The 20,242-nt window shown below is 50.7% G+C and overlaps 1 protein-coding gene across 3 annotated transcripts in view; it reads left to right on the top strand.

Moving 5' to 3' along the window:
- The window catches only part of Jade2 (jade family PHD finger 2), a 50,636-nt gene that overhangs the window by 15,098 nt on the left and 15,296 nt on the right, over positions 1 to 20,242 (top strand). For all 3 annotated transcript variants that reach the window (XM_027949612.2, XM_027949614.2, XM_027949613.2), the window contains exons 4-9: positions 6,402 to 6,559; positions 11,339 to 11,499; positions 12,089 to 12,300; positions 13,780 to 13,947; positions 15,366 to 15,482; positions 16,568 to 17,032. In XM_027949612.2, coding sequence (XP_027805413.2) covers positions 6,402 to 6,559; positions 11,339 to 11,499; positions 12,089 to 12,300; positions 13,780 to 13,947; positions 15,366 to 15,482; positions 16,568 to 17,032 — 1,281 coding nt within the window. The remainder of the gene's footprint in view (positions 1 to 6,401; positions 6,560 to 11,338; positions 11,500 to 12,088; positions 12,301 to 13,779; positions 13,948 to 15,365; positions 15,483 to 16,567; positions 17,033 to 20,242) is intronic.

The following is a 20,242-nucleotide window of genomic DNA, read 5'->3' as shown; positions in this document are numbered from 1 at the left end:
ACACAGAAAGCACAACTCCTGTCCCTGGGGAGCTTGTCCTCTGGCTGCCTGCAGGATGCAGGTGCTGTACAGGAAAGTGTCGGTTAGAGGTGGTGCAGCTGGCTTTGCCAAAAGGCTCCTGCTTGGCCACTGGGGAACACTGTGACCCTTGTCAAGTGACTGTTTGTCTCTAGCCTGAGGATTGGTGTTTGTAGATCTAGGAGTCTAACAAACCTGTCCTGCCATGGAATTTCTGTTGTGCTGATATGACTGTCTTTTCTGGGACCCATGGAGCCTGGGAGCAGGGGAGGTCCCAGAGGTGAGTGGGGCCAGGGGTTGGAGGTATAAGATGAAGTAAGGCTTGGGGTCCAACTGTCAGCTCTTTTGTAGGCCCTGGTGACAAATTAGTATGTCCCTGGAGGGAACAAGTGGGATCTTTACCTGTTCCACATTGGCTCTTCTCTGATGCCCAGCTCCTTGTCCTCAGGGACAGGGACTGGGAGAGAGGTGAAACAGCCTCTGCTACCACTAAAGGGGTGTCCCTGAGACCTGGTGTCCCCGAGACCTAGTGTCCTCCAAAGCTCCTATATAAGAACATCCCTCCAAAATATGTTGGTCTCATGCTTGATTCATTCTTTTAAAGATAAGACTTACCCCAGGAGAGGGGTGAAGGTGGGGGTGGCTAGATTGTCTTGGGGCTCAGAAGCACAGGAATAAATAAGAAGCATTCTTAGAGGAACAGAGGTGTTACCCAGATGTTTGTATTAAAGCATGGATGGCCTGTGTTTTAGTGATATGCAGAATGTCCACAAACTTGAGAGAGAAAACAAGAGAATTCCCCCAAAGCCCCTGTGGCTTTGAGTCACATTTGTAGTCCACCAGCTGCTGCTCCTTTGTGACCCTGACCTTGCGGGATAGGCAGCTCTTTCTGCTGAGCCAAGCACTTGCTTTCTGAGTTTCAACTCTGGAGTGGGGGAGCGGAATCCACTTCTAGTGTAGTCGGGAACATTGTTTGCTCCCGCCAGCTGGAAAGGCCTCCTGGCCTCTGGGACTTGTCTTGCAAAAGAAATGTGCGTAATAAATTCTCTTTAAGAGCAGGAAGTGCTGTTATCCTCATGAAAATAAGAGAATGAGATGTTGAGTGGGTTTTTTTTTTTTTTTCCTTCTTTTTTTTAAATGCATCTGACTGACTTAGCCTAGTGGTAGCTTGAAACATGACTGGACAAAGGGTGGCTATTCCCAGAGCCTTCCTCTGGTATTTCATACCTAATTTTAAGTGTAGGTTTACTCTTGGCTGAGATACCCTTTATCAGATAAACTCTCTGGCTGGCTTGTAGGCAGTAACTACTGCTGTGGTTAAAGGACAGCGTCGACCTCAAACAAGTGGTTTAACCTCTCTTGAGTCTCAGGCTTCATGCCTGTAAAGTGGGGGTGATGTGAATTAGGCTAGGTAACAGCACAATACTTGACGTGGCTTAACTATTAACTATAATTTCTGGTAAGTTGGGTGCTCGGGAAACAACTGCGATTTCAAATGAGGTTGGCTATTTGAGGGAGACCCTTAAACATTTCTTAGGGGTTGAAAGGTTGCCCCTCCTGATGTGGACAGGTCAAAGATAGGCAGTCCTGGCCAAAGTCATTTCCATTGGCTTTGGACAGTAACTAGGCCTAATTTCTGAGTTCTGTCTGGAAGATTCCTTCAGGGCCAATTTCCTACCTCCACCCTCAGAAACAGGAAATTGTAACCTTTAGCCATTGTTTAGGCTACTCCTGGGACTCATTCATTCCTTTACTCATTCCATAAGCATTTCTGTTTTCTTTTTATGCTGTATTGAGGACTGAACCCAGGGGCACTCTTCCACTAAGCTACGACCCCAACCCTTTTTCTTTTTTATTTTGAGGCAGGGTCTCACTAAGTTGCCAAGGTTGTCCTCAAACTTGCCATTCTTCTGCCTCAGCCTCCTTAGTGGCTGGGATTACAGGCATGTGTCACTGTGCCAACTCACAAGCAATTTTTTTTTTTTTTTTTTTGTGGTGCTGGAGATTGAACCCAGGGCCTTGTGCATGCTAAGCAAGCACTTTATCAACTGAGCTATATCCCCAGCCCTCACAAGCACAGCACCACAAAGTAACAGTAAAGGCACAGTAAAGGCAATAGAGACACGGGACACATGCAATGTATTTTTCTGCTGCTTGGTTATCAAAGGAGATTGCTATTAAACAAATAATTCCAAGATAATTTTATTTCATAGTTGTGGTAAATGCTAGAGCTTTTTCTCAAATAATCCAACTTTCCTGCCAGGTGCAGTGGTGCTGCCCATAATCCCAGCAACTCAAGAGGCTGAGGCAGGAGGATCGTGAGTTCAAAGTCAGCCTCAGCAATTTAGTGAAGCCTTAAGCAACTTAGCTAGACCCTGCCTCAAAATAAAAAAAAATAAAAAGGGCTGGGGATGTGGGGATATGGTTAAGTGCCCTGGGTTCAATCCCTGTTACCAAAAAATCAACTTTCCTTGGCACCTCTTAGTCCAAAGGACTAAGTAATTCAGCCCATGAGGAAAGGAAGCAAAAAACTAAGGTTCCAGGATGAATTTTTCAAATAGCAGCCACAGAACCAACCATAATGTTCTAAAACTTCACCTGTGCCACCCGAGTGCTACTGCACATTGGAAGTTGCCTGTTGTTTGCTTTAGGAGATCACAGACACCACTGAGCTCCACTGGGCTTTCTTTCTTTTCTTTTCTTTTTTTTGTTTTTGTTTTGTTTTGGTACTGGGACACTTAACCACATCCCCAGCCCTTTTTACTTTCTATTTGGACATAGGGTCTTGGTAAGTTGCTTGGGGCCTTGATAAATGGCTGAGGCTGACCTCTAACTTGCAGTCCTCCTATCTCAGCCTCTCAAGCTGCTGGGATTATAGGCGTTCGCCACTGTGCCCAGCTGCACTGATCATTTTTACGAAGAACTGCTTTCAGTTCTTCCTAGGGAAATAAGTGTAGAAAGGTAGATTTGTGGGGGTTGTGGTCTTCAGTCTCAGGAAAAGTAACCACAGAGCAGGGTCACGTGATGTGTGCCTGGGGCGACATCCCTACATCTGGACAGAGCAGGGTCTTTGGCCTCCTGTATGGCTGCATTGGCACCCCTGGCACCCAGGTTGGTTATTAAATTAGAGTTTGTGCCTTTTAAACATCCTCCATACTGTTTGAAGAAGTTACAATTAGTATTTCCCAAGTAGCTTAGCAGAACTTGGTTGCTAGGCAGCAGACCTTTAAAGACAATTTGTTGATTTCTGCCAAAAGACAGAAAAGTAGTAAACATTCACGTTCTAAGAAAATTGCTTGTTTCCAGCTTCCAACTTCCGTGCCACATCACGAATTCCATTCATCAATATGTGCATCAGTGTCCATTTTATTCTTTACTCAGTTTACATAAATTATTCAGAGTTGTTATTCTTTTCCAAGCCTAACCCCTGGCATATCAAAATAATAAGATGTTTAGGTTAGAAACTGGCTGCCATATTTGTGGTCAGGTAATGTACAGAGGCTACTACGGAAGGTAACAGAGTACCCAGCTGCCCAGCTATAGCCTGGGGCAGCACCCAAGGAAGAGGTGGCTGATCCATGGAATCATCTCCAGTTTTTCAACATTTGTTTGCACCTAGCGTGTGCCAAGCCCCATGTGCACTGTGGTCTAGCCAGACTTCCATACTTTCATTTCTTAGTAGGGAAGTCATGGCGGGAAACCAGAAGCTTCCAATACAGGTGCTGTGAGAATTCCAACAACATCCAGAACCCAGCCTCATATTGGGCAGGGCTTCCTGTGCTGAACTGGAGACCTTCAAGATGAAGCATGCCAGGCCCACTTTAGTGAGGGAGAAGAGTGATTCAGAAGGAGACTCCCGTGTAAAAAGCCCTTGGGAGATTATAAGTGCTCGATGCCTTTGACCACTATAGACTTGCACTTCAGCCTGAGGGCTATGGGAAGACAATGGAGAGCCCCTGAAGGGCTTGGAACTTAGAAAGGACACCATCAGATTTGCATATTCCCCTTGGGGAATCCACCTGATTTGGCTGAAGGTTGATTCTAGGGTTTTGGACTATAGCTTGGGGGGTGGTGTGGCTGGAGGCCTTGGGGAAGGAAGTACAGCATGGCTCCGGAGTTGTGTTGGCCTGGCCTTTTGCCACTTTCAACAGGTAAACCTTGGGTAGGTTAACTCTCCAGGTTTCTCAAGTCCAAAATACCTACCTCTCAGATTGGTCTAGGAACTACTACTAAGTCAAAATTACAAGTAGCTGTCTGTCACACAGCCATGTCTCTGCTTGATAGCTGACAGTCATAGAGCTGACCTCCTTGTGGAAACCCATTTAGTTTTTTCCCATGAGTCCTGTCTGAAAGGGCCAGTAATGTCCAGTCACCTGAGTGCTATATTCCCAGGCTGAGGCAGGAGGATTGCAAGTTCAAATTCAGCCCCAGCAACTTGGCGAGGCCCTAATAAGCAATTTGACAAGACCCTATCTCAAAATAAAAAACATAAAAAGGGCTGAGAATGTGGCTCAGTGGTGGTATGGTGCCCCAGGTTTCAATCCCTGGTACCAAAAACAAGAACTTAAAAACTTAGAACTTTGTTAGAACCAGGCTTATCTCTCTGAATTTGAGTCACTTTGAGGTCAGCTCACTCTAGGTCCTATGTGGGGGTGGAGGTGAGGGGGGTTGGGGAAATAATTCAGCTCTAGCCCTCTGGGCCTCCAAGGGTCCCCAGAGGCCTCCCTGGAGTAAGCCTTCCATTCCTGAAGAGATGCTGCTGAAAGGAGCCCCAAAAGCACTCAGCGCCTGAGTGTGTGCTCTTATATTAGCTGTCTTGCTGCTTGCTAATAAGATATGCAAATTATCAGGGCTGTGAGATCTTAGCCACATTCCATCTTCTGTTTAATTAGCATTTAATCGTAATCTGATTTTAATTTTTTCACACTGGCACCCTAATTAAATGTTAGGGTGTTAGCCTTAACAATTAAATTATATTGGCAAATAGAGTCTTCAGGAAACTTGACCTTTTTCAAGCCAGGGCCCTCTCTAGCTAGATGCAGATGTTAATTAGATTCTGCAAGATGCTGCTTCCAGATCCATCCGTGCACCCATTTAGTTTTTTCCTTGTGGTAATGGCTCTGGATTCCAGTGGGGCTCATATAGCTGGTGAGTGCACCCCCAGCAGGCAGAGGTTAGCACTGAATTGGTTTGTCAGGAGCCTGGTGAAAGCCAAGTGAGCTGACTTTGCTCCAGGCATAATGATAGACATGACGGGTTTGGAGGTTGAATTTAGGACTGGAATACTCCTTGAAGTGGTTTCTCTTGTCTCATTGATGTAAGTTCTTCTTTAACTTGTGATTCTCAAGTGATGATTACCAGGGAAGTTGGTACCTGAGCAAGTCATATGGTATCTAGAGGCACCACCATCTTCCACAGCAGTGCTTTGTGGGGGGGCCACAGTGGGATTAGGCAATGGAGTCTGGAGGCATTGCCAGAGCCAGCTGGGAATGTGTTTGGAGATGGTTCTGGGACGGAGGTGGAGGACAACAAATAGAATAATGGGGACAGCCGTTTTCCCTCTGAGTGAGCTGTAGATAGGTGCTCAAGAAATCCAAAAGCATTTTGAGGTAGCCTCATGGGCTGGCTGGCCCTGAGGGAATGAGGACAGATTGAAGAGAGAAGACAACTGTCCTCTTCTACCCCATCACACACTGAGGGTGGTAGTATAGAACACCACTGAAGGCGGGAGACAGTGTCCTTGTTCTTGTGGGACCTTGGAGGTCCTGACTCATAACATGGTTACTCTCCAGGCTGCCCCAAGTTCCATCCTCTCCCTGCACTATGGCCTTTTATTTTCCTGCAGTTGGGCTAGGGATGTGTCTAGAGATAGAGTACTTGACTTGCACACACAGATTCTCCAGGACAGGACTAGGGTGGGGTGAGGGGGTATTTTCCTGGGGTTGCTATTTAGTGCTGTTTCATATCTCTCCTTGTGCCTGTGGGTGCAAATCTACAGCATAATTTTAAACTTCCAATCGGTGAGTATCACATTCACAGATGCTTTTCTGCCCTCTGAGGTTTTTTTCTTTTGTTTGTGTTTATTTTTTGTTTTTGCCTTTTTCTGCAATTCTTTTTCTCCCCTTTTAGGAAGGAAAAAATCCCATTGGTCATTCAAATTCTGTCCTTTTTTAACAGGTTAGAACCATGTGAATTCAGTTCCTCGTGTTTATGGAACATGTACTATGGGAAGGGCATATGCTGGTTCAGAGAAGGTGTTGTTCCTACTGCTTTGGTTTATTTCTAAGTGAACAGGCAGAAAGTCCGCTTCGGTTGCATTTATATGCCTCTTGCCACAGCCACCCCAAGGTGATCTGAAATCCCCTTCTCCTCTCCCCTGCCAGGTTTTCCGGACAGACTTGATCACAGCCATGAAGATTCCAGATTCATACCAGCTGAGCCCGGATGACTACTATATCCTGGCGGACCCGTGGCGACAGGAATGGGAGAAAGGTGTGCAGGTGCCCGCCGGGGCAGAGGCCATTCCAGAGCCGGTGGTGAGGTGAGACAGGCAGTGCCCAGGAGGAAAGGGAGGCTGCTCTCCCGAAAGGGACCTACCAGTCCTGAGTTCCTTTTGTCTATTTCGTATTCAGTTCTCTTATCTGATAAATCATTGAAATATTCTAGAAATACTCTAGAAACACTTTTCAGGCTTTGGACCTTGGCTTGGGTTCAGCTCTGGAGCTAGACTGCTTGGATCCAAATTGTCACTCACATTCAGTGTGACCTTGGGTCAGAATCCGGATCTCTCTGGGCCTCCATTTCCTTGTCTTAGAAATGGGATGTCACTCTTAGAATGATGTCACTCTGGACTCGATTAGAAACATCTCTAGACTTTTTTTTGGTAACAGGGATTGAAGCCAGGGCCTTGTGCATGCAAGGCAAGCACTCTACCAACTGAGCTATATCCCCATCCCATCCCCATCCCCCTTTTTATATTTTGAATAGGGTCTTTCTGAGTTGCTTAGAGCCTCAGTAATTTGTTGAGGTTAATTTTGAACTTTTGATTCTCCTGCTTCAGCCTGCTGAGACTCTGGGATTACAGGCATGCGTCACTATATCTGGCTCCCAGTCTTATTTTTTATTTTGAGACAGGGTCTTGCTAAGCTGCCATGCTCTTAAATTCTTTCCCTTCTTTTCTTTTGCAGTACTGGGAATTGAACCCAGGGCCTTACATATGCTAGGCAAGCAAGTGCTTTACCACTGAGGTACATCCCTAGCCCTTTTTGTTGATTTACCTATTTATTTGGAGACAAGGTTTTGCTAAATGGCTCAGGTTAGCCTTGAACTTATGATCCCTCTGCCTCAGCTTCCCAAATCGCTGGGGTTACAGGTGTTATGCCTGGCTCTTATCTTCTTTTAAAAGGCCCTTTAAAGGAGTTCTTACAGAGGGTCTGAGTCAGAGAGAAGTCTTAACTGGGCTTTGGAGCCTTCCAGTTTCATGGAGTACTAAGACCCCTGGGTGCTCTTGCAGGATGTAGCCACATTGCCATAGGTTGTGCCTCCAACTAGAGCTCAGTCAGGTGCTTCTTTCTGCACCCTGAGGAACCCTCAAGGTAGGGGGGCCTAGTGTTTTGTCCTTCCCACCCACCAGCCTGCCTGAGCAGGGTAGCTCGGGTTATTGGCAGCCCCTTTCTGGCCTTGGCAGCCTTGGCTCTTGCTAGAGCTCATGTAGACCAAGCTTGGGGCAAAGATCACAGCTGTTCCCTCCCTTGACATTGGCACCATCGATTCCTGGCAACCGCACTTGTGACTGGCTCATAGACATTGAGAACCTTAGTGCCAGCCTTCTGCTGGGCACTGGATCATAAGGGAAGCAGATTCAACCCTGTCGGGTGCTCTGTGGGGATTGGCTATTGAGGAGGGCCTTTCCTTGTCCAATAACTTCTGAGGGCTGAGTGCCACCAACCCTTGGCTGGGACTTTCTGAGAATAAGGGAAGGTCTGAACTTCTCTAATGGCCCCTTGGGAGTATATGCTGCATCAGTGAATGAATTGGACAATGGAGATTATTCTCCACATCATTTTCTAGGGCCAGCAACATGGCTGAAGCTCCTAACCAGTTTTGTGCCCTCACCTAGGCAGACTGGAAAACTCTGGCTTGACCTCTTTGAGCCAGTTTCTTCCTCTGTGAAATGGGGATAACACCAGAACCTGCCTGATGGTGTGGTGGTGAGAATACACATGCCAAGTTGTCACCACATGTGCCAGGGCCCAGGGTAAGGAGAAGGGGCAGGCCACTTTACTGGGCAGAAAAAAGCCAGTCCTGATCGGGCCTGCCCCAGCAGTCTGTCCTTTGTACTTGATGTCAATGTCAGGTGGTTCTGGAAACATCCACAGACCTAGGTAATTAACTGCAGATGCTTCCACACCAGTAGCTTAGTTTCAGAGTGCCTGTAGGGTACTTTATCTGTTGACATCAAGAGGAGAGCACATGTTCGGGCTGCCTTGGCTTCGTGACGTGCATTCCCAGCATATGCACAGCTGCACCAGGATGACAGGAGCCAGGCGCTCCCAGCCTGTCCATGGTTTGGAAGGGATAAGACGGGTGTTCTCTTGGCGAGCTCTCCATGCCTCCATCTGTGTCTTCCCCAGCCCAGCCCAGCCCAGCCCATCCATCTCCCTGGCTGCCTCCTACTGCACAACCCTTGTCTGAATATGTGCGTGGCAGCCATCATGGCCAGAATTGCCAGAGCTGCTCTGAGCCTGATGATTTGCTGTACTGAGCCTGGGATGTTCATTTTCTCATTTAATGATCTTACTTGCCTTGTAAAGTACAGAGTACTGTCCCCATTTTATAGATGAGGAAGTTGGGAAATTCTGGGGACTTTCCTGCAGGGTTGCTGGGGCCTAGTGGGCTGGGCCAGGAAATCACAGGCCCCACGAGCAAGCCTTGGGTTATCTGTGTGGGGCCCAGAGCAAGAGCCTTATGCATGCTAGCTCGAACTGTTCTCCCCAGTTACTGTCCCAGCCCCTCTATCCCTCCCTCCCTGGCCTTTTGGGCAAATCTGCCCACCTTACCCTCTAAATCTGAGCGAGGGCCTGTACCACCTCCTTAGTATAGCCAGAAAGCCCAGGGCCCAGCCAGCCTCTAGAGAATGTCTCTTAATGGGATAGAGACCCTTTTCTCTCCTATGGGTCTCTACCCAGTGGTCCTCCAGCTGACCTCCATGCCATGTCCAACGGTCAGGTCAGTCCATGCCTGGTAGGAGATCTTCCTTGATAGCTAGAGCAAGAAGGGGACAAACAGGTGAAGATGGGAGTCCCAGGAAATGCATTTTTCTGGTGTGAGTCCTTCAGCCCTGGCTCCCCAGAGAGAAGACACTGATCTTGTTCCCTAGAGGTCTGGCCAGGTAACAGCTGACAGGGCAAGCAGGGTTAGGTAGTATTGTGCCAGCAGCTGGGCATTTGGATGAGAGCTGCCCCAAACCCTTGACTAAGCATATGTTTAGGGCACAAACAAAGCCAGATCGTGACCAGATGACAGGCTGCGCTTAAAAGGAAGCATTAGTTCAAATGGCTGTTTCACCGGGAAAGGCAGCATTTTGTTGGACTCGGGTCTTGGTGTAGCTCTGATTGGAACCCCCAGGGTGGTGGTGGGGTGCCACCGACATCATTAAGGTGGTGCCAGCCCTTTCCCTTTCTCTTTGCCCCTCAGCCTTTTCTAGGCCTCCCTTCTGGCCTGGAGGCCTGTCTTCCTGCTTGGGCCTCTGCCTCCCTGTCCCCTGCCACCTTCCTGCCTCTCTTGCTGACACCTGGGGCATTTCCTGGAGCCCAGGCGCCCTCCCCACAGCTCAGCCATGTCTCTGCCATCTCAGGCCCTGCCCTCCTCTCCACAGTGTGCGCTGAGTCACAGCCCCTGGCAGCCCTGCCTCCGACCCCAGGAGGCCTCCCAGGCAAGTGAGGGGCCTCTCAGGCCTGGCAGTGCTGTCCAGATGGAGGCCAGGCTCCCAGGCAATAACCATGGCAACCAGTGGGGGGTGGGAAGAGCTGGTATTTTGGTGTTCTGTTTTTTTTTTTTTTGGTACTGGGGATTGAACCTGGGCCTCCTGTGTGCTAGGTGAGTGCTCTGTGACTAATCTACATCCCCAGCCCTTCTTAAAATTTTTATTTTACTTTGAGGCAACATCTTGCCAAATTGCTCAGTGTAGCCTCGAACTTGTGATCCTCCTGCCTCAGCCTCCTGAGTAGCCACTGCACCTGGCTAAGCACTGGCATTTTGAACTGGCATCAGGATCTGAGAGACAGCATAGGGCTGAGCTGAGGGGACACTGACCTCCTCACAAGGCAAAATTTCCCCCTTGACTATGTATGTGTGCCAGGCACTTTTCTAAGAACTTTATACATATTAATCCTTACAATCCTCTCACTAACTATATAAGGTAGGTACTAATGTCATTAGCCCATTTTTGGGATGAGAACATGAGAACATTCAATGGGGGAGCTGTGATGTAATCTATACAGCCTTTCCAAGCTGCCTCAGAGACAGAGCTGTGTCCCCAAGGGAGAGCTGAGCTGGGATGTGATCCTGGGACCATGGTGGGTGCAATTTTGTATGCAGGAGACTTTGCTTCCGTCCTGGGCAGTGTTGGTGGGGACATAAGTAACCCAAGATATTTGCTGCTTATGTACCGGATCTGGGGAAGGACAGGTGTTGGGCGTTGCTGTAACTGGGGCTGAGCACTGAAACCTGGCAGGGCCCCCTCACACCCCCGAGGAGAACTGGCCACAGTTCTACTCAAGACCAGGGCATTTTCTGGCTGTTGGTGAAGGAGGGACCAGGGCTTGTGAAGGTGGGTAGTTAATCAATCCCTGGCCCCTCCCCACCTGGAGGAGTATGTTAAAGGACCTGGAATCGAACTGGCTCTATCCTACTTGTTCCCAAGTGACTGGCACAGGGCATTGCTTGGGATGTCACTTGGGACACCTCCTACAGGCCCAGGCTGATCAGGAGGCTTCCGTTTAGGCCCAGCCACCCTGGTGGGGGGATTGTGGAGATGGGCTCTGGCTGGTCATGGATGTTTATGCAGTGAGCTGGGGCTTCTCCATAGCCCTTTAGGTCTTATATTTCCTGTGTACCCATAGCCATCTGAGTGTCGGCAGGGTGGGCAGATGTTGGAGGAAGAAATAGGAGGAGGGGATGCACAGGAGTGGTCCCTGCTGGGCATCAAAAGTCAGACCTCACACTTGGCCACCAGCTCCTCACTGACCAGCTCACTGGAGCCCCCAAGCCTGGCGGCTGAGGGTCCTTCCCTTCATGACAACCCCTCTTGATTTCCTAGGATCCTCCCACCACTGGAAGGCCCCCCTGCACAGGGATCCCCAGACAACTCTGCACTTGGTGAGGCCTCCCAGCCTGATTGGCCAGAGGGCAGCCGCTATGACCTGGACGAGATTGACGCCTACTGGCTGGAGCTTATCAACTCCGAGCTCAAGGAGATGGGTAGGTGACCCTCTGTGCTAGGAATGGAATCAGGACAGGGAGGGAGGGTTTCCTTCCCAGTCGCAGCATCCTCACCCCTAGAAAGACAGTGGCTGAGACTGGGGAACAGTGACTTCTGCGTTACTGATAGGTATGGTTATTTAGTATCTCTGTGCATCCTGAAGATTTTGCAGCTGTCAGGTGGCTGCAATAATAGCATGATTCACAGGGTTCTTGGGACTATTGGAGCAGACATGAATGTTGTAGGAGTAAGTAAACATACAAGCAGGGCCCGGGCATTGGGTATTACCATCCTGGCTAAAGCCCACTGATGTGTCAAGGAAGGACCAGGTCTGCCCTGTTCAGCCACCTTTGGAAATGCCTGCTGCACACAGCATTCCATGCTTTCTATACATACATGTGTAGTCTCAGGCCAGCTGTCTACAATGAGAACACCACACAGGTTAGGAGCTTTTGTGATAGGATGGTCCAGCCTGTTCCATCTTTAGAGGGTGGAGCTGAGTCCCAGGGCACATGGTGGCCAAGCAAAAAAATCTTCCATATATCTGCCCAGAATTCCTGACACCACCCACTACTGTTCTCCCCACAGAGAGGCCCAAGCTGGACGAGCTGACGTTAGAACGTGTGCTGGAGGAGCTGGAGACTTTGTGCCACCAGAATATGGCCCGGGCCATTGAGACGCAGGAGGGGCTGGGCATTGAGTATGATGAGGATGTGGTCTGTGACGTGTGCCGCTCCCCTGAGGGCGAGGATGGCAACGAGATGGTCTTCTGTGACAAGTGCAACGTCTGTGTGCACCAGGTGGGCAGCCCTTTCCTCCCTGACCTGGTGATGCATGTACCTGCTGCCTGGGTGGACCCCTGTCGGGGCTGGTCGTTCTGGCTGTATGTAGGTGCTCCGGGATGCTGTGAGCCACCTCCCTTAGCAGGGAGGGAGGGAGGCAATGGCATGGATGCCCTGAGCTTCTAGGGATACCAGGGCCCTTGACTCAGCCCCACAGCCAGACTTGAGCAAATGCCCATTGGGTTGCCTTTCTGTCTTCTCCCATCTACCTCAGACACCCCCGTGGATCATCCTACCCTACTCTACTCTCCCTTCACTTCTCATGTCCTGAACTTCAAAAGAAGTAGCAGCATAGTGTAGTGATTGAGAGCCAAGCATGGAGCCAGCCTGCCTGGTTTCAAAACATGGTTGTGTCCTTCACAAGCTGTGTGACCTTAGACAATGTTGCAGGAGTAAGTGAACACACAAGCAGGGTCTGGGCCTCTTTTTCCCTCAACTATCAATAAAAGTGAGTTATTGGTGCTGGGGATGTAACTCAGTGATACAGACAATGCCTAGCATGTCTGAGGCCCTGGGCTCTATCCCAGCCCTGAGAAGGAAAAAAAAAAAAAAAGACTTGTCAAACCTTTAAATTAGCCCTGGTGATGCATGACTGTAATCCCAGCAGCTGGTGGGGAGGGTGGCTGAGACAGGAGGATCATAGGTTCTAAGCCAATCTCAGCAATTTAGCAATTCTGTAAGCAAAATAAAAGTATGGGGGATGTGGCTCAGGGATTAAACACTCTTGGGTACCAAAGGGAGGGGGGCATTTAAATTGTTTATTATGAGTTATTTGCTTAGTATAGTAGAGTAAGTACTGTGAGTACTTACTACCATTCCTGGTATTATAAACTAGATATAGTCTGGATAGTCCCCTCCCCACCCCTGATTGATCTTGGGCCCTCAGGCTCCAGGTCTTGGGTATCTCTGGGCCTTGTTTCTAAACAACTGACTGGTACCCAGTAGACCCACTCTGACCCTGACTTTGAGGCCATCTGTACCCACTGCTGCTGAACTAGACCCTGGGGAGCTCAGGAGGGACTGCAGGTGGGGTGATCAGTGTGACCCTCATACATCCATGTCCCTTCCACCCAGCAGCTCTTAGGTCCAGTATCTCTGTTAAGCTCTAGACATGACCAGGAGGAACCCTGTTCAGATTCCTAAGAAACAGATGAAAACTGTGGGCCTTGGTTCTAGAAAATAGATAACCATTTTTTTTTTTATTCAACTTGTGAGGGATCATGGACCCTCCCAAGTTCGTCCTGATTAGGAACTGCTAGCTAACATGAGCCTCCTCCCAGCAGAGGGCAGGCCTGAGCCCTTTCCTGGAGGACTGTGAAATATGCAGGCAAAGAGCTTTCTAGGAGCCCTCATATCATCAACCCTGAGGAGCTGACTGCTGTCCAGGCACAGACTGGCTAGTGCCTTTGACCCGTGACCACCCTGCTCTCTCCCCAGGCTTGCTATGGGATCCTGAAGGTGCCTACAGGCAGCTGGCTCTGCCGGACGTGTGCCCTGGGAGTCCAGCCAAAGTGCCTGCTCTGCCCCAAGCGAGGAGGAGCCCTGAAGCCCACCCGAAGTGGGACCAAGTGGGTGCACGTCAGCTGCGCCCTGTGGATTCCTGAGGTGAGTGGGTGTGGGGGTGTGGCAGCTCAGGGATCAGCACCTGGGGAAGTGGGTTTGCATGGAACTGAGAACTTGGGGATGAACCCATGGGACAGCCCAGGGGTCTTTAAGTGACAGGGTTGGGAAGAACTGAGGCAACGGTCCATAGGGTTGGGCACAGTTCAGGTAGGCAAGTGGGATGGTGGACTGCTGGGGATTTCAGGAGGTAGATCTAAAGTCTGGGCAGAAGTCAGTTAGCTGCGTGTAGGGGACAGGCTGTGGAAGCTATCAAAATGTGGGTAGTGGTTCCAACCTCAGTCAGCCTGCAAGTTTAAATCACAAATAATCCCACTGACCTGAAAGAAAACCAGGCATCAAGCCTAATGAAAAGTTGGACAGCAGGCCTGTCGCTCTGGCTGTGGTTGGGAAGGAGGGGTCTGCCTGTGGCTGAGGCCAGGTGGGAAGGCCACAGGCTACAGTCTGGGTCCACAAGTCAGCAGAGGCCCCCAGTCTCCTAGAATACCATTCATTTTCTTTAAAATGTGAAATGCTGAAATTCATTAGAGTTTCAGCCCCGGCCCTACAGTGTGCTGTGCGGATTGAGACCCCATTCCTATGCTGCCTGTGTCCAGAAATGAGCCAAGTGACCCTGTCAGTATTTGATCCTTTCCTTCCTGGGTTCATAGCCCAGGGGGCCCACATTGCAGACTTTTCTGTGATGGTGGTCGTTTGTGTCAGCAGAAACCACTGGCTTTCAGAGCAGCATCTTAAAGGCTGGGACTACCTCTCAGTGTTGCCTGGCCTGGACACAGCAGAGACAGAACCAACAAGGACCCCACCATGGGAGCCCTTTAGAGAGGGGCCCTTATTCTATTCTCAGACATGGCCAGATGAATGTGTATTGCCTCCTGGCTCCGATGCCCTATACAGGTCTTATATGCAGACCTGTCCCCCTAGGCAGGGCTAAGTAAAGGTAGATCCCTCTTGGCCAGGAGAGGCCTGAAGACCCCAAAGTGGAGATTCCATAAGGCCTGTTCTTGGTGTCTAGGAAAAATGATGAAATTAAAATAAGTTATAGATGCTAACGAGATGCAGAAGGAAAAGGGACTCGCACATTCTCCCCCTTCTCTCACATGCACACACACACAGAAGCACTTCTGTGGGAGGCCAGCACAGTCATCCTGTCAACTGTACATGATGCTCATGTGCATTGTCCCTCAGTCACAGTCCAGGATTAGTCACAGATGAGCACACAATTTGCCCAGCAGATAGCTTGGGACGGTGAGGAGGGACTTGGACCTGTTTGGGGTCAGGAATTGGGATTCAGAGGCTCAGCCACTGTTCTTTCTGCCTACCACCTGGTTTCTGTGGGCAGCCCCCATGTGACAGGTTCCCTGAGGCAGTCTGGGGATTGACACAGTTCCCTATGTCCTGCTCAGGTCAGCATTGGCTGTCCAGAGAAGATGGAGCCCATCACCAAGATCTCACATATTCCAGCCAGCCGCTGGGCTCTGTCCTGCAGCCTCTGCAAGGAGTGCACAGGCACCTGCATCCAGGTACGAAGCCCATTTCACCCCCTGGAGTCCCCTGGAAAACAGACTGCAGTCTCTACCCTCTCCCTGCCCTCACCCCACCCTGCCCCTATGCTACTGCAGTGGGACCACAGATGGGCCCATGAAGTGTGGGGCTGGGGCCAGACTCAAGATTACTCCTGGGAGAAGGTGAGCATTCCTTTTTATCCTCAGGTCCTCCAGAGACAGGGTGGCTCACCACCCCATTGGAGCGCTGAGAACTTGGCTTTCCCTGAGAGTGTTTTTAGGCTTAATAAAGACATTTACCTTGCTTTAGACATCAGGCTTGACTTGGGAGTAATGGGAATCAAATTTCCCCTCCAGCTGAGCTAATGGGCTCTCCTGCCACAGGACTGCACTAGTCTGCCTTGGTTCCCAGAATCTAGTGTGCATCAGATCCGGGAGGGCTTATTGAACACACATTGCTGGACCTCCTTCCCAGAGGTTCTGATTTAGTAGATCTAGAACTGAGAATTGGCACGCTGTCAAGGTCCCACGTGATTCTGATATCTCTGGGGGTGGGGGGCATCCTTTTCCATCTCATCTCTTCAGGAATGGAATTGTTGATGCAGACACTACCTGTGCCTTCACCCATTTATAAGACCTTCAGAAGGGTTTCTGAGTGCAGCATTGCTGGTTCCTAATATTAGGGGGCATTGCTGCTGAAACAAGGCTGGAAGGGAGGGTCAGGCCTCAGCCCCTCCTCCCAGATTGGCAATGAGGATCCCCGCCTTAGATGATGTCGCAGTAGTAGAGGAGGCGTGGCCCGTCATCAGCCTTTCTTTTGATGCCTTCTGCTCATTTTGCCCACACAGAAATGCAGCTTGTCCCCAGAGGTCACAGAATCATTGACTCCCCAGGAGTGTGTTGTGCCGATCTGTTACCTTTCCAGGTGTCCCAGGGCTCCCCTGTCCTATGACTCCTTCCATCCCAGGCAGGGCGTTGGGAGCCCATGCCATTTTATGTAGGACTCCCAGGCATTCAGCATTGTTAGTGGAGCTTTGTGGCAAGTCCCATATCCTTTTCCTTCTCACCAGGGCTCCTTTCATGCTGCCTTTCTCTCCCTCCAGTGTTCAATGCCTTCCTGTGTCACTGCATTCCATGTCACGTGCGCCTTTGACCATGGCCTAGAAATGCGGACTATATTAGCAGACAACGATGAGGTCAAGTTCAAGTCATTCTGCCAGGAGCACAGTGATGGGGGCCCGCGGTGCGAGCCTACATCCGAGCCCACAGAGCCCAGCCAGGCCATCGAGGACATGGAAAAGGTGACTCTGCGCAAGCAGAGGCTGCAGCAGCTGGAAGAAGACTTCTACGAGCTGGTGGAGCCGGCTGAGGTGGCCGAGCGGCTGGACCTGGCTGAGGCGCTGGTCGACTTCATCTACCAGTACTGGAAGCTGAAGAGGAAAGCCAATGCCAACCAGCCGCTGCTGACGCCCAAGACTGACGAGGTGGACAACTTGGCCCAGCAGGAGCAGGACGTCCTCTACCGCCGCCTGAAGCTCTTCACACACCTGAGGCAGGACCTGGAGAGGGTGAGTAGCCCTGGTAGGCCACCTCAGGAGGCCTTTCTGCTCTGGCTCACTGCCCTGGGACAGCCATCCAGGACTCACCTGGCAGCTGTGGGCCCTAGCCAAGTGCCCTGCTCTGAGATCAGCTAAGGGGCTGAGGGCTTCCAAGTTGTGGACAGTACGAGGTTGGGGGGGGGGGACTGATACTTTACAGAACACAGAAGGATTCAGCTCTTGCTTCTTTGAATACCTTTAGTCCTAGAGCTTTCTCGGGCTCTGGTGAAGGTAACCTTACCAAGGAAGGGAGGCTGGGAAGTGTCAGAGTTGAGTCAGAGGTCCGGGTGCCTGGCTCCTAATCACTTCTGCCCCACTTCTGGCCTCCATGGCACTACCTGGTCCTAACATGTGAGCTTTAGAATCAGGCAGGAGAGGGACTGAAACTTCCCAAGCTGCCCCACTGACCTATGCTGTGCGGGTCTGGGTATACAGGTGTCAATGTGGCTCCCAGTGGGTACCTCGCAGACAGAACTGAGGCACAAAGCATGGGTGCAGGCATTGAGGGTCTGCAGCCTGCATGGAGTGGAGGGATAAGCCTAGAGTGGCCAGTAGATCCTGTGAGGCTGGGCTGGTGGACCACAATGTCTGCAAGCTGCATAGGCAAGATTTAAATAGAGATGGTCTCGCCGCATGCCTATAATCCCAGTGGCTCGGGAGGCTGAGACAGGAGGATCATGAGTTCAAAACCAGCCTCAGCAAAAGCAAGGCACTAAGCAACTTGATGAGACCTTATCTCTAAATAAAATATAAAATAAGGCTGGGGTCGAGTGCCCCTGAGCTTAATCCCCGGCACTAAAATAAATAAATAAATAAATAAATAAGGATGGTCTCACTGCACCTGGAATTTCCAAATCCTCCCCAGGGAGGAGGAGTCGCAGGACTGCCGTGAATGAGTTGGCATGCTCCAGGAAACAACCCTGGGTGGAAGCATCAGGGAAGCTTTTGTGTAATCTGAGGTATCTGCTTTTATTACCCACAACTCGGTGAGCAATCTATAAAATGGGTCAAGCATCTCGGCAAGTGTTTTGCTGTGCAGAGGTAGCTGGACCCCATTTCCCCATTCCTCTTCACCCCATTTATCTGCCCTGGGGCCCGGACAAAAGGGGAAGTGACCTTAGTGGCCTGAGAGAGGACTTACTGCCTGGCAGTTCCCAGCCTACAACCAGGTCAAAAGGAAGAGGAGAGGGTGGGAGGGGTCACATGTTTCTTGCTATAGCCAGGGCAGAGGGCAAGGCCACCTGCCTTGGAGTCACCACCTCCTGGGCAGCCTGGCCTTCTGTCACACAGGGCGAGGGCATGATACTAGCCCTCTGAGACCAAGACACTTCCAGAGTTGTCCTGAGGCCACCCCCAAGTTCCCATTCCCAGGGTCTCTTGTATAAACAGCTGCTTTGCTCCTGCTGTTCCCAAATGACCCGTCAAATCTGACCTCCCTGGTCGTGCTGAGCAGCAGCCCTCCAGCCTAGCCCTGACCCTGGCTAGGCTGTATGTGAAGGTCCAGGAATCGTCTCACTTCTGTAATCATCATACTGGAAAAGAAGATTATCCTCCCAGCTGTACCGAGCAAGTGAAGAAACTGGGGCTCAGAGAGATGAGGTGACAGGAAGCCTTAGAGGAGCTTGTTTCCTAGAGACTTCAGAGCTGAACTGCGGGAGGGCTTGAGTCAGGAAATGCAACGTTGGCTCATTCTCTATTCTGTAAATTTCCCGAGCAAAAGCATCCCCATATCAGTGCCCCAACCTCCCAACCCCTGTGTCCAGCTGGTACAGGTGGAGCCAGGGTTTGAGGCTAAGTTGCCAGCAAACCGGCTGAGCAGGCTCCCGGGGACCCAGGGCAAGCAGGACTTCCACAGACCCCTTCCAAGGCAGGTGTCCTCTCCAGAAAGAGGAGTCAGGGCAACTTTTGATGTCTGTGCAGCTCTTGTGGCTCATGTGGGTCTTGTCTTGTGACTTCCACAGCAGCCACAGGGCTAGGATGGTGGGCACCAGCTGGGAGCAGGGCAAGGTGAGGCCATCCTTGGCAGGCTGAGGAGGAAGACCATCAGAGATAGCAGTGAGCCAGGTCACCCCCTCGGTGCTCCTGCACCAAGGCCTCTCATGGCCACGCATAGAACTCTGCTGCTGCGGAGGCTTTCTGCAAAGTCCCATGGTGGTGGTGGCCTGGCCAGTGGGCCCAGCCTCTTACCATGGCCCAGTGCCAAGAGCCAAGAGTATCCAGCCTGTGACTGGGCACTGGGCCACCTTGGCCTGGATCCATCAGGGAGGTGTAGGGCAGGGCTTGAGATCGAAGCCCTGGGTGGCCTGGGTCTGTGTCTAGTCCAGTACTTCCCAGCTCTGCACCTTCTTTGTTTCAGTTTCCATGTTATCTGAGTTTTGGTTTCTTTGTCTATAAAATGGGAATAAAAATCAAACTGATCTTGGTTACCGTGAAGACCAGGGACAGAGGTTAATCACAGTGCCCTCCGGTGCTGGCTGCGATTCTTATCAATGCTCTCGCCCCGAACAGTGTTCAGCTCTTAGCAGGGAAGCCAAGCCTAGGGCTGCAAGGGTGGGCTCCACAAACAACTGAAGAGGCAGGCCTGGTGCCGGGGGTGGGAAGCAGCCTTCCTGATTGATTTGTCCCTCTACAGTCAGGCAGGGGGTTGCTGAGAGAAGCAGAATCTGGGACTGCCACAGCATGAAATCCCTTATTTATGGTCATCCCAGAAGATGCACTTTCCTAAACATTTCAGCCATAGGCCTTGGCCCTGGTGGGCAGCTCAGGAAAATAAGACCAGCACCGCCTCCCGGAGTTATTCACGGCTGACAGAAAAATTGCAGCACTGAACATCAGCCTTACAAACACCAGCTAGTGTCCCCTAGCAACCACGCTGGTGGTCAGGCTCTGTGTTGCTCCCTATGGCTATGGATCTCACTCCCAGGAGTTTATTTGAGGACCTGTCCTGGGGAAGAGGCCGGGAGGGTAGAGGTACCTATTAGACACACATCTGCCCTGAAGATGGACACCACTGCCCCCCTCACAGCCTCATTACTGCTGCCCTCCCAGGGAGAGAAGGGCTGAGTATGAAATGGGTCCTGCCCTTTCCTGACATTTGCCACCTTCCTCCTTGTCATTTAATCACTCTGTTTACTGTCTTCACTGCCTACATTATAGTCCCCTCATCTCTACTTCCCACTA

This window comes from Marmota flaviventris, chromosome 5 (genome assembly GCF_047511675.1).
Source record: "Marmota flaviventris isolate mMarFla1 chromosome 5, mMarFla1.hap1, whole genome shotgun sequence".
Lineage (NCBI taxonomy): Eukaryota > Metazoa > Chordata > Mammalia > Rodentia > Sciuridae > Marmota > Marmota flaviventris.
The sequence above is the reverse complement of the archived record's forward strand: the minus strand, read 5'-3'. Positions and strand labels throughout refer to the sequence as shown.